The sequence below is a fragment of the Trichechus manatus genome, unplaced genomic scaffold (genome assembly GCF_000243295.1).
Source record: "Trichechus manatus latirostris isolate Lorelei unplaced genomic scaffold, TriManLat1.0 scaffold00030, whole genome shotgun sequence".
NCBI lineage: Eukaryota > Metazoa > Chordata > Mammalia > Sirenia > Trichechidae > Trichechus > Trichechus manatus.
Window position 1 is genome coordinate 19,537,039 of NW_004443966.1, and position 14,285 is coordinate 19,551,323.

Sequence of the window (14,285 nt, forward strand, 5' to 3'; positions counted from 1 at the left end):
TGAGTTAGGGAGGGAGACGTTGCTTCCCTGCACATCCTGCAGTGCCGCGCATTCTCGTCACCGGGTTGGACTGGCGGGGGGTGGGGTGGGGAGGGGAGACCGGGACTCGGATCTGCCCAGATCCAGGCAAAAAAGGCAGGGAGGGTGAGGCGCTCTGCTGACACTATCAATTATGCATCGTGTTGAACGAGTCTTCGGGGAGGAGGAGTAAAGGAGCGAAGGGTCGGTGAGCTTGGGGCTGCGCGCAACTCAGCCGGTCGCGCTCGAGGTCTGTCTGCGCCACAGCCCACATTTGCAAAAAGAGTTTCAAGGCAAAGACACGCCCTTCCCCCCAGCAACGCCTTTTCTTCCCCCAAATTCCTCAAAGATGGTTTGTCTCACATGTTGCGGGGCGTAAAAGCTGCTCGCATTCAATTAGCAGTGAAGCTCGCTGGCGCTGGCGGGACGGGCGCGTGAGGGTGAGTGCGCGTGAATGTGTGTGCGTGCAGAAGAGGGAGAATGGAGAGTGTCCCGGGTGAGGGGTGTGCGTGAAAACGAGAGTGAACACAGTGCGCTCAACACATTATGATGGATAATTCTACCGTGTGAGGTCGACCGTGCGGAGGCGGTCAGGGTCTGTGTGTGTCTGTGCAAATGTATTTGAACGTGGGGGGCCGGTGTGGAGAGGGATAGTGACAATGTCACCGGGTGTGTAAATGTGGGGGTCGTGGGTTATGGGGGGTGCGTTGAGCTGGAAAGAGACAAGCCGAGGGCGGTGGGCACAGCGGCGCTCCTTGTGACCGACGTGTCTCGGCCTCGAGGAGGGTCTTTAACAATTGTGGACGACGCGGGAGGTGGGAGAGGCTGTGCGCGTCCCCGCTGAGTCAGGGGGCGCGCGCGGACTCTCTCCAGCCTGCAGCCAGAGAGAAGTGGGGGGTGCAGACAAGAAAGGAAAAAACTGCCAGTGGGACCTCGGGGCCAGGGAGTCCCCCAAACTCACCGGTCCCTTTCTCTGCCCCTCCTTCGTCTCTCCCCGACAGCCGCAGCAACAGATGCGGGGAGCATCCTAGGGCTGTGGTCCGAGCTTGGAGACACCGCGTCTGGAAAAGCGTTGCTGGCACAAGGGCAGAGCTCGGAGAGTCAGCGAGAAGCAGGTGAGCCACAGGGAGCACTCCACAACCTCTACCCAGGTGGGTGCTGCCTGGGGCGCTGGACCCCGCCAGCGCGGTCAGGGCGGAACAGGGGGAAGGGAGCCTCCCCCAGGAGCGTAGGCGGAGCGGGAGGGTGGTGGGGAGGGGGCCGGGTTCCCAGGGATGGAATGTGGGAGGGGCTCTGCCGAGCCTGACAGGCCCCCCACTCAGCGGGGGCGGGGTGTCTGTGTGTAAGTGCGTTTGTGTGTCTGGGGATAAGAAGGTTTTTTGTGGGGCCCTCAGGCGTCGTGAAACTGCGGAGAAAGCCGTGGAATTGTAAACCTTTCCTGGCTTCATTAGCTTGTGGCAGCCCCCATGGCCCTTCGGGAGGGACCTCTCTGTCCGGCTGGGCGCCACCTTGGCCTCAGAGCGACCCAAAGGGATGCTGTGGGGACCATTGCCCCAACACTCTTGTCCCGGACCTCCAAGGATGACTGCCCTTTCCGGAGGGAAGGTTGACCGTGCAGCCCTAGTTTTCCCCCCTCGGGAGCAGAAGATTTTGGCCACAGAGGAGAGGGTCTTGTGGATCTGCTCCCCTAGATCGCACCCTTGGGCCACCCGCCCCAAGTTCAAATTCTAGGCTGCTGATCAGCTGGGCTAGGAAAGCGAGGGCTTCAGCCCCAGTGGAGGGCTGTGTGGACAAGCAAGCGAGTGCCTGTGTCCCTGTGTGTGGGTTGGTTCAAGTGAGGACGTGTGTCCTTGTCTGTCAGTTTTCACAATGGATAGGACAGCGCTTTGCTCCGTGGTGGAAAACGCTGTACAAATGCGGGGTTCAGTTGCTAGAACAATGAAGTCTCCAGTGTATATTGTGCCCATGTCTGGGGACCTGTGTTTGTGTGTCTGTGAAATGTGTTGTGAACCTCCTGATGGCGCATAGGGGCCCTAAGCCGCTGCAGAAGTTGGCGGATTGATGGCGATACCTGTGCCTGTGTATTGTGTGCGCCTCTATGGGCGCGGGTGCGAGTGCTGTGCGTGGGACAAAGGGAAGGCAGCAGGTCACGGACAAAGATACCCTTTCTGTGGATCCTTTTCACAGGGCTGACCAGAGGCTCCGGAACAGAGAGGGGTCAGTTCGGGGCTGGGGCTGATTGGCGAGCCGCAGAGCCTGTGGAGAGGTCAGTGCTTGGCGGCGCAGGGTGAGGGGAGAGGCCGGGAAATAAGAGCGAGTTATAAGATTACTGGAAACAGCGGCTAGGGCCTTGAGAGTGAGCATCTACCGAGTCCCAAGACTTCTACTGAGCTCCACCAGTGCCCAAGAGAGGCTCCTCCGCACAGAGGAGCTTACACGAGCTCTGGGGCCTGCGCTAGACCAGCTTGCGTAGGCAGGGCTTTATAGGGGAAGGGAGCTGGGGCTTGGCGAGTTACCTTCTCACACCTCATCCCCGCTTCCATTTGCAGGAGCCGCGATGGCGATCCTGAGGGCCCTGTGGCTGGCCTGGGCGCTGCTCGGAGTGGCCAGAGCGTGCCCCGAGCCATGCGCCTGCGTGGACAAGTATGCACATCAATTTGCCGACTGTGCCTACAAGGAGCTGCGCGAAGTTCCCGAGGGGCTGCCGGCCAACGTGACCACGCTTAGTCTGTCGGCCAACAAGATCACCGTCCTGCGGCGCGGCGCCTTCGCCAACGTCACCCAGGTCACTTCTCTGTGGCTGGCGCACAACGAGGTGCGCACTGTGGAGCCGGGCGCGCTGGCCGTGCTGAGCCAGCTCAAGAACCTCGACCTGAGCCACAACCTCATATCCAGCTTCCCGTGGAGCGACCTGCGCAACCTGAGCGCTCTGCAGCTGCTCAAAATGAATCACAACCGCCTAAGTTCCCTGCCCGGCGACGCCCTCGGCGCGTTGCCGGACCTGCGCTCCCTGCGTATCAACAACAACCACCTGCGTACGCTGGCGCCCGGCACCTTCGACGAACTGAGCGCTCTGTCGCACTTGCAGCTCTACCACAACCCTTTCCACTGCGGCTGCGGCCTTGTGTGGTTGCAGGCCTGGGCCGCGAGCACCAGGGTCTCGCTGCCCGAGCCCGACTCCATTGCATGCGCCTCGCCTCCCGCGCTGCAGGGGGTGCCGGTGCACCGCCTGCCTACGTTGTCTTGTGTACCGCCCAGCGTGCATCTGAGTTCCGAGCCGGCGCCCGAGGCACCCGGCAGCCCTCTGCGCGCCGGACTGGCGCTCGTGCTGCACTGCACTGCCGAAGGCCACCCAGCGCCCCGCCTGCAATGGCACCTTCAGATCCCGGGTGGCACTGTAGTCTTAGAACCGCCGGCCCTTAGAGAGGAGGATGACGGGTACGGGGCGGAGGACTGGGCTGGGGATGGGGATGGGGACGGGCCGACACAGACCGAAGCGCCAACCCTGACTCCAGCACCCGCCTGGCCCGCACCGCCAGCTACCCCACGCTTCCTGGCGCTCGCAAACGGCTCCCTGTTGGTGCCCATCCTGAGCGCCAAGGAGGCGGGCGTCTACACCTGCCGTGCACGCAACGAGCTGGGCGCCAACTCGACGTCGATACGCGTGACCGTGGCAGCAGCAGGGCCCCCGAAGCATGCGCCCGGCGCCGGGGGAGAACCCGGTGGGCAGACGCCGCTGTCTGAGCGCAAGTCCACAGCCAAAGTTCGGGGCAACAGCGTCCTGCCTTCTAAGCCCGAGAGCAAAACCAAAGGCCAAGGCCTGGCCCGAGTCAGCGTCCTCGGGGAGACCGAGGCGGGGCCGGAGGAGGACGCAGGTGAGGGAGAAGAGGCGGAAAACCAGGTCCCTGCGGACCCCTCGGAGGAGCAGCGCTGCGGCCACGGGGACCCCTCGAGATACGTGTCCAACCACGCGTTCAACCAGAGCGCGGACCTCAAACCCCACGTCTTCGAGCTGGGCGTCATTGCGCTGGACGTAGCGGAGCGTGAGGCGCGGGTGCAGCTGACGCCGCTGGCGGCGCGCTGGAGCCCTGGGCCCGGCGGGGCCGCGGAAGCTGGGCGACCTGGGCCGCGGCCCCTGCGCCTACTCTATCTGTGCCCAGCGGGGGGCGGCGCCGCAGTGCAGTGGTCGCGCGTGGAGGAGGGCGTCAACGCCTACTGGTTCCGCGGCCTGCGTCCTGGCACCAACTACTCTGTGTGCTTGGCGCTGGCGGGCGAGGCGTGTCACGTGCAGGTGGTGTTCGCCACCAAGAAGGAGCTGCCCTCGCTGTTGGTCATCGTGGCGGTGAGCGTGTTCCTCCTGGTGCTGGCCACCGTGCCCCTGCTGGGCGCCGCCTGCTGCCATCTGCTGGCCAAACACCCGGGCAAGCCCTACCGCCTTATCCTGAGACCACAGGCTCCCGACCCCATGGAGAAGCGCATCGCCGCCGACTTCGACCCGCGTGCCTCCTACCTCGAGTCGGAGAAAAGCTACCCGGCAGGCGGCGAGGCAGGCGGCGAGGAGCCAGAGGCGGCCTCCGGAGAGGGCCTGGACGAAGACGTGGAACAGGGGGACCCTAGCGGGGCCCTGCAGAGGGAGGAGAGCCTGGCGGGCTGCTCGCTAGTGGAGTCCCAGTCCAAGGCCAACCAAGAGGAGTTCGAGGCGGGCTCCGAGTACAGCGACCGGTTGCCCCTGGGCGCAGAGGCGGTCAATATTGCCCAGGAGATTAATGGCAACTACAGGCAGACGGCGGGCTGAACCTCGGGTCCACCGGGCCACCTGGCCCGCCCATTCCCATCCCCCACCTTGGGTCCCGAGGAACAGAAGCCTTGGGCTGGCAGGACTTATTACCCCACCCCACCCTGGGTACACCTACTCCGCCCCCTTGTCATTCCCCAATCTTGAATACTAGGGACATCTGGTAGGAAGCGAACCGATTTCACCAGTCCCCGTTACCCACGGCCTGCCGTTATTCTCTCGGCGGGTGGAACCCTCCACCCACAAGCACAGTTCCCCGCTCCTTCCTCCCCAAATAAGCCACGACCCACAGACGGGATGAGGGGAATACACAGCTCTCCATTTCCATCGCGAATGTTACCTAAGGGAGCAACCAGTGGGCAGCTGACTTTACGCCCCACCACCGACTCCACCGTGGGCTCTGGATCCAAAGGAAATAGGGGAAGACCTTGGAAACATCTAGTGGTAACGCTGTGGCTCCGGAACCAGCCCCGGACCCCTGGCAGAAGTCCCTAGCGCGGAGCGCGGTGGGGTCTGGTCGCGACCCTACTCCCTCGGCCGCCCTTTCCGCGACGCAAGGACCCGGTGCCATAAGAAGAAATCATTTTCCCTTTGACCCCTAGTTTTGTGTTTGAAAGCCTCCCTCCCGACTGGGAAGCAAACCCTCTGTCCTCTACCACAACTCCCACCTGGATCCGGCCTTAGCCCGCTTCTGACCAGCTGGAGCTGAGCCGGGTGCCTTGGGCGCCTTTCAGCTCAGTGCTCTTATTTTCATATTTTCGTTCTTTTCAAAGACAGCGACACTCTTGGGCCTGGTGCTAACAGCCCCTTCCCAGCTTCTGGAAAAATTGAGTGTGCTTGTGGGGACGGGAATCCGTTTTCTTTCGCGCTCGGTCCTAATTTAAAGCTCCGCGAGACTGCACGCCCCTTTTCCGCTGATGGTGCGGGCTTGGCCCCGGGCCAATTTCGTTGTCAGTGTGTTGGGGTTTCCGGAGGTCAGTGCGGTTTCCGCGGCTCTCGGGGGCCCAGACCCCGGCCCAAGCACGCTGAGGGTGTAGGAAGCCAACTGTGGTCCCCCCGGCTCGGTCCCTGGTGGGTGCTTGCGTTCTGGTTCGCACAAAGCCTCCGCGGGACCGCCGCGAGATGGAATGGAAAAAAGCGCTCGGTCCTCGCGTCTCCCTGCCCCGCCCCTCCTTCCTTGAGAATCGCCTTCGCCGGGCGTGTAGTACTAGACAAGCGTGCTCTGTAGGGGAAAAGTCTGTGTGTGTCCAGTGAAGTGTGAGCGTATAGTGTAGAGGGGGCGGGCGGGCAGACAGGCGGGCGGGGAGGGAGGGAGGTTGAGGGCGGGCGTGGCAACTTGGGCCGGGGTCCTTTTTCGTTTTTGAAGGAAAGCGTCGGGGTTGGGGTGGGGGGTTTCCGGGCCTGTGGGCCGACCCTCTCTGCGAAGCACAGCCCAAGTGCGGCCTGGGAAGGAGTAGCCCCCCGGAGCACGCGCCCTTTTCTATGCGCATCTGTATATAAACAGTCAATAAACAATCGGTTTGAACTGGGCTCGGTGACTCTTTGTCAGGGGACAGAGGGAGGAGGCCTGGGGGCTGAAGGAGGAAATAGATGGAGGAAGGAGCCCTAAAACCCTTCGGTGTCAGTCTTGTGTGATTTGTATTTGTCGGACAGTCTGTGATTTTGCCCGGTGTTCGGTGTTCGCCAACAGGAGCCTGCTTTGGTGCCTCCAGCTCTGGGTGGGAGGCGAAGCCACTTGGAAGGGAGTGGGGGTGGGGAGGCTGGGAGTGGGGAGGGAGCTGGCAGAGAGGGAGGGGGGTGTCTTTGCACACGCTGAACACGGGGAGCTCCAGGAATGCCTGAGTGATGTGTGTGTGTGTGTGCGCGTGGTGTGTGTGTGTATGTGGGGTGTGTGTGTGTGTGTGGAGTGTGTGTGTGTGTGGATGGGTGTGTGTGTGTATGTAGTGTATGGGTGTGTGTGTGTGTGTGGTGTGTGTGGGATGTGTGTGGGTGTGTATGTATGTGGTGTGTGGGTGTGGGTGTGGGCTGTGTGTGTATGTGGGGTGTGTGTGTGTGTGGATGGGGGTGTGTGTGTATGTAGTGTGTGTGGGGTGTGTGTGTGGGTGTGTGTGTATGTGGGGTGTGTGTGTGTGTGTGGTTTGTGGATGTGTAGTGTGTGTGTGTGTGGATGTGTGCGCGCTGCCTTTTGTCTCAGTACCAGGCTGAGTTCTCTGAGACGCCAGTGTGGGGACTCATAGGGGCTGAACTGCTGTGGCTTCCACAGGGGACGTCACATTAAACATAAACTACAGAAAAAGCTGGGAGCCAAGTGTGGTGGGGGGTGGGGAGGAGCTCAGTGAACAATACATGGACAAGTGGCAGGGGGTGTGCTAAGGTGTGCGCATGTACAGAGCATGGCTGAAAGCAGACTGGTTTAATAGTTGTAGAAATGGGGCTCCTTGGGCAGGGAACAGGAGAGATGGGGGATCAAAAGTGGATGTGGTGCTTCTGAGGCTGGGCTGGCTGTGTGTTTCAGTTGAATCCCTACTCCACCTCCCTGCCCCCCACCCCCAGATAGGGAGGGAGTAGCCAGGAGGGGAAGTAAGAAGAGAGGAGAGGAACGGGAGTTAGGGAAGCAGGTGAAGATTGTATCCTTCCCCTCCCATCTTCCTGCTCAGAGTCTCTTCTCCTCCTTCACCCTCTCTGTGGGTAGCAGGTCCTCCTACTTGGACCAGTCCAGGCTGGGACCAGGCCTGGATCCAGGCACCCAGCATCCTATCGTAGCCCCAGACTGTTTCCAGGCGAGGCAATGGCTGTGACATTTCCCGGAGGCCTGAGCCCAGGTTCCCTCCCAGACCAGTCAAGATCTCTCAGAAAACACTTACTTCTGTGGGCCACAGCCTGAGTCCTGCCCCTGGTCACAGCTGAGTGGCCAGGAACTGGCCCAATTCCTGTGATTGGTTTGGGAATCGACCAGCAGATGATTGTTATTTTTGGCACAGGCCAGGATAAGCTGGCGAGTGCTCAACGATTTGGGTCCATCCCAATCCTCTAGTCATGGGTTTCAGGAAGGAGAAAGTCTCCTTCCTGTCCCTCCCTGTCCTAAGGAACTGGGGGCCATCTTGGCGACCCCCCAGGATCCTGAGTGCCTGCAGATGAATGTTCGGGGGAGCTGAGCATTTTGCCCCTTTGTTGGGGCCAGGCTGTGTAATGGATGAACACATGCCCTGCTCAGCTAGGCCCCGTGCTCCCTGGACAGGCCCAGGTCCAAAGGCTGGGCCCAGAAGACAGGAACGGTGGGTGCTGGAGGCTGACGGCCTAGGCCCCAAGATACTCTGCTGACTGCCCACAGAGATACCAGCCCTCCCAGGAACTCTCAAGTTTTTCTCTAAATGTTTGGTACATGCATAGAATGGTCCCAACCTTTGGCCTTCCTTTCTGCCTCCTTTTACATTTTATCCTTTCATTTCCTTCCCCTCTCTCCTCTCTGTTCTCTTTCTTCCTTCCCTTTTCCTTCCTCAAGGAATCTCGTAACATTCCAGGGTTGGAAGGGACCCTAAAGACTTGCTAGTTCAACAAACCATTTGAGGTTTAATTCTTTTCGACAATATCCCCGTCCAGTGGTTGTACAACCTCAGCTTGTACTTATCCAGAAAAGAGGAGCTCACTATTTATTTCCTCCCCCAAGGAACCAACCGGTGAATAGGTCAAAATACGTCCCCCTTGCTTCCACTCTGCCGGCCTGGCTGGCCTGGTACCTGCTCTATGAGAACGCTGTGGAGGCCTGGAGGTGGACTCCTCAGCCCCGTCCTTCACTCCAGGACTCCAAAGCTTTCCATGCAATGCACCTGCACTGGGCGCCTACAGTGTGCCTCAGTGCTGTGCTGGCTGAGCTTTCCCCAGTTTCTTCTGTCATAGAACTTATCTGGATGCTACATGGGAATGGAGTCTAATAGGTTGAGGAGCCTGTGTATGTGTGTGTGTGTGTGTGTGTGTGTGTGTGTGTGTTGTGTAAGTGTGTACTGGGGGACCTGGAAAATGGTCAGAGAATGTAATCTGACAGAAGTGGCCTTGGAACTCATTGCAATTTATCAGGAGCAGTAATTCTTTGAACTACAGAAACCAGATGCCCAGGATATGGCCTTGGATCAGATCGGAAACCTGTCTACAGAAAGGTGATTTGAAAGGAGCCCCCTCTTAAAGATCAGCTGGAATGAGAACCATCTTGAAGATCATTAGAGAAAGCCCATTAATACAAGAGGACAAAGGGAGGCAGGGCTTCTTTGAGGAAAAAGCAGCTGATGTGAGGTCGTCTGCTTCTTTGTCTTGGGTCTAGAACACAGTCCTCTGTCCGTGACATCTAAAGAATAACAAACAGAAGCTAACATCTATGAAGACTGAGTCAGTGTTTGTACTGTTCCTGCCGATGGGGATGCGAATCTCAGTTTTCCTCCCTGGATCTCCGGGTGATGCATTTTGGTTGGTAAAGAAAAAAGGGGTGCATCTGGCTATGACTGCTTGATTTGTTAACATCTGAGCCCCAGTTCTGAGACACCCTGCAGGGAGAGAGGGGCCTTCTCACTGCGCAACAAGGGGCGTCACTGCAGAGAAAGAACCAGGACTGCATGAACACCGGGCAGGAGAAGCTGGAGGAACATGTCCATTCAGGGACGGAGTGCACACACTGAGGAAAGAGTCAAGCCCAGGTACCGGGATGTAAGAAAGTCCCACACAGAGCCAATAAATTGCCATGCTTGACCTAATAACTACCTATACCTTGTAAATCTCCAATACAAAGCTATTGACAAGAGCAATTCTGCTGGAAAACTGGGGATGGAGCAAGCGGAGCCATTTCACTTGGAACGTGTCTATTAATTGATGGCATTTGAAACACACCCACCACACGTGTGTTCAATGACAAGATTTTGCCTTAGGACTCAATAGAGAATAACATTATATTGAAAATGAAAGATCTGCTTGTGACCGGAATATAAAAGAGATTGAATTATAAAATGTCTCACAATGTAAGTGTTTAGTTTTAAATATGGCCAGTGTTCCTAATGAGGCTTGATATGGATAAAAAAAGAAAGAAAGAAAGAAAAGAAAAAAAAGCAGCATTCAAAGACCCCATACCAAAACGCACTGCCATAGAGAGTCGAAATTTCTGACTCTTAGCAACCCTATAGGACAAAATAGAACTGCCCCACAGGGTGTGCAAGGCTGCCCCATAGGGTTTCCAATGCTGTAAATCTTTATGGAAGCAGATTGCCACATCTTTCTCCCACAGAGCAGCTGGTGGGGTCAAACCATTGACTTTCTGGTTAGCAGCTGAGTGCTTTAACCACTGCATCACCAGGGCTTCTTAAAGACTCCATGATGGGTAGAAGATAAAATTAACCTGTTGGGTTAGATTAGTTGGGAGTATTTTGTATCATCCCTGACTAAGTAATTTAAAGTAATTTGAAGATGTTACGATTTTTAAAAATGGTGCTAATTGTGTGTGATTTGTCTGGACATGTGACTGTAAGTTTAATAATTAAGTTTAAGTCCACAAGGAACAAGGAGAATAAAAGAGTTTATATTTTTATCAACGGTTTACTGTCTAAACATGGCCCCTTGTGTATTAGGAGTTAATTTGGTTTTGGCAAATTAGATGCATTTTCTCAGTGACACTCAGGCAAACTGGTCCTTAAATTGAGTCTTAAAGCCATTCAAGGCGTCTGACCGTTTGAGAGAAAAACTGCCACAGCCATAGCGATCAGAAGAGAACTTCATGAGACTTGTTGAGCGTTAAAATGGGGGAAAATGGGAAGGGGGAATTAATTATCAAATGCTTTTTAATAAAAATGGCCTACCACACATTTAGACTGGCCGAGAATGGTCACCTAATATTCATATCCATGTTAATAAAACCAACAATAACTAATATTTATTAAACTCCTACCATATTCCAGGCACATGCTATGGGCTTTGCAAGCATTATTTTATTAATTCTTATAAAATCTTGTGAGATGGTAAAATTATTATTCCAATTTACTGAAACTGAAGAGCAGAGAGGGTTAGTAATTTGCCCAAGATCACACAGCTGGTGATTTGCAGGGCCGTTTTCCCTTCAGTTGTCTGACTCCAAAGCTAGAGCTCTTAGCTATCAAGCCAAACCTCCTCCTGATACCTCTATAAATCAGATGGAGTGAGGATAATGCAGTTTACATATTGCTAAATTTGCTGCTAATTACGGAGTTTGTCTAGACAAAATTTCCTCTTGCTATCACAAAATATCAAAAATAGCATTTTTTTCCCTAATTATAAAAGTAAGACATGCTTAAACTAGAACTCTTTTGCTGCTATTGGGAATGTAAATGGATAAATATAACCACTTTGGAAAAATGTTTGGCACTCTTTGCTCAAGTTAAAAGCAATTTATGACTCAGCAATTTCACTCCTGGATACACACACACACACACACACACACACACACACACACACACACACAAACGGCCAGTGTTCTTAATGAGGATTTGGCGATATAAAAAATAAAAATAAATAAACCTGTTGGCATCGAGTCGATTCCGACTTATAGCGACTCTATAGGACAGAGTAGAACTGCCCCATAGGGTTTCCAAGGAGCAGCTGGTAGATTTGAACTGCCGACCTTTTGGTTGGCAGCCATAACTCTTAACCAAATGAGTGTTTAGTGCAAGAATATTCACAGTGGCTTTATATGTAATTGTCCCAAACTGGAAATAACTCAAATGTCTACCGATAGTAGAATGAGTAAATAAACTGTGGTGTATTCATACAACCTAATAGTACACAGCAACGAAAAAGAATGAACTGCAGCTACACACAGCTACGTGGATGCCGTAACGCTGAATGAAAGAAGCTGTCTTAGGTACCAAGTGCTGCTGTAACAGAAATATCACAAGTTAATGGCTTTAAAGAAGAGAATTTTATTTTCTCACATTTCAGGAGGCTGTAAGTCGGAATTCAGGGCACTGGCCGTAGTGGAAGGCTCTCTCTGTTGGCTCTGGGGAAAGATCCTTGGCTCTTTCAGCTCCTGTTCCTGGGCTCCTTGGCGGGCCTCACATGGTATCTATCTTCCCGGTTTGTGTTTGCTCTAGTGTCTAATCTGCTCTTCTTACAACTCCGAAGTCATTAGGTTTAGGCCGCATCCTACACGAAAATGCCCTCACTAGGATAACAAAGAAAGTTCTACTCCCAAATGGGATTAAATTCACACGTAGAGATAGGGGTTAGGATTCTAACACTTATTTTGGGGGAACACAATTCAATCCACAACAGAAGTCAAACACCAAAGGATACATAGTGGATGATTCCATTTATATGAAGCTCAAACACAGGCAACGCTAACTTATGGTGCAAGACATCAGAATACTGTTGAGGAGTACTGACTAGGAGGGGGCTGAAGGGAAATGTTTGATATCTTGATCTGGGAGGTGGTTACACAGCTGGATGCATACATAGAAGTTCATCAGGCTGTACCCTCTAATTTGTGCACTTTCTTGTATTATACTTCCATTTTTTTAAATGGAGAAGTAACCCTTGGAAATAAGGCAAAAAAGTAACATGAGCTCATTATAGTACCACACTGTCCAATATGGTAGCCACTAGCCACATGTGACTATTTAAACTGATATTAAATAAAATAAAAAACTTAGTTCCTCAATCACATTAGCCACATTTCAAGTGCTCAATAGCCCCAGATTGCTAGCAGCTACTATATTCTGGAAACCCTGGTAGCACAGTGGCTAAGAGCTATGACTGCTAACCAAAAGGTCGGCAGTTTGAATCCACCAGGCCCTCCTTGAGGGCAGTTCTACTCTGTCCTACAGTGTTGCTATGAATCAGAATGGACTTGGTGGCAAGGGGTTTGGTTTGGTCGAACTATATTCTGGACAGCAGAGATGTAGAACATTTCCGTTATCACAGAAATCATTGAAGGCTATAGATCCTGTGCATATTACTTTAGATAAATCCTTCAAATTTTACTATGTAATGTTTTTTCTGTTCTTTTGAAAGGTTTGTAATTCCAGTTTGAATTTCCTCTTTAACCCCAAAGAATTCATAAGTGTATTTAAAATTTTTCAGGTGGCAAGTTTTGTGGTGGTGGTTGTTTTATTTGACTATGCTTAAAAAAAAATCTCCTAGTATTATTACACATGGCTGTGAAAATGTCATGTATGATTTTTGTTTCTTAAATTTTATGGATTTCCTTTGTGGCCTAATGTTTAATTTTTTCAAAAACTTCATATGTGTTTGAAGAAAATATATGCTCTCTAATTATTGGGTAAAATGTTTTATACCATCTTTTAGATCAGGCTACTTGTTATCAAACGATCATATTTTTATTTTCTGTCTGATCTGTGGACTTCCGAGAGAGACGTGTTAAACATCTCCCACTTTGATTGTAGATTTGTTTTATCCCTGTATTTCTGTCAAAGCTCTATTAGTAGATAGATAAATGATTATGCTTGTTATTCCTTTTTGGTGGACTATGCCAACTATTAATAGGAAATTGCTTCCTGGTTCCTTTTAATGCTTTTAACCTTGAATTTTGTTTTTTCATGTATTAATATTGCAACTACTGAAACTGTGTCTTTCTTAGTCTTTACCTAATGTATTTTTTCTATTGTTACATTTTTATTTTTAATCAAATAATTCTCTAAGGTGTATAACGATAAAAACAGTCCCTGTTTTGTCCTGATTCCAGTTCCCTAGGGCAATCATTTTCTTTTTTGGGTTTTTTTTATTTTTTTTTAGTTTTATTGCTGTACTTGAAGCGAAAGTTTACAATTCAAGTTAGTCTCTCATACAAAAATTTATACATACATTGTTATGCGACCTAGTTGCTCTCCCTATACTGTGACAGCACACTTCCTTCCACCCCGGATTTCCTGTGTCCATTCAGCCAGCTCCTGACCTTCTCTGCCTTCTCATCTCGCCTCTGGACGGGAGCTGTAGGGCAATCACTTTCAACTTTTTCGGCTGTTTTGTCTAACATTTACTACCATATTAAGAAGTAACATGCTTTTTTGCTATTTTTTTTTTTTAATTTTTCAGCTTTAGATATTACCTACTGACTTCCTATGGAAGTTGAAGAATTAGCTCTCTCTCTTTCTCTCTTTCTCACACACACACACACCTCCTCCCTCTATCTTTCCAATATGATTAAATGACAATTTTTTCTTCAATCGGTACTCAAATGTTTGCATTATGATAATTATCTAGTTGCTAGTCACAGCCGATCCCAGTATTGCCGTATGATTATATTTCTTTTCTCATACAAACTTTTGTTCTCTCTGGAGTTAAGAATTACCTTTTTTTAAAAAAAAAGATTTGCTTATTTTCTGTGTTCTATTACCATCTCCCAAAACTTACTGCAGAAGTATAAGTTTCCTCTCAATATATTTAAAAAATTTGATATTCAATGCATTTATTTTCTCTTCTGGGAGACACTCCTCCTGCAGCCCTC

General features: G+C 52.1%; 1 protein-coding gene across 1 annotated transcript; it reads left to right on the forward strand.

Moving 5' to 3' along the window:
• The first annotated feature begins 2,575 nt into the window (after window positions 1-2,575).
• ISLR2 (immunoglobulin superfamily containing leucine rich repeat 2) lies at window positions 2,576-4,813 on the forward strand. Its single transcript, XM_004374738.1, has one exon. It carries the CDS (start codon window positions 2,576-2,578, stop codon window positions 4,811-4,813), a length of 2,238 nt encoding a protein of 745 aa, XP_004374795.1.
• Window positions 4,814-14,285: the final 9,472 nt, after the last annotated feature.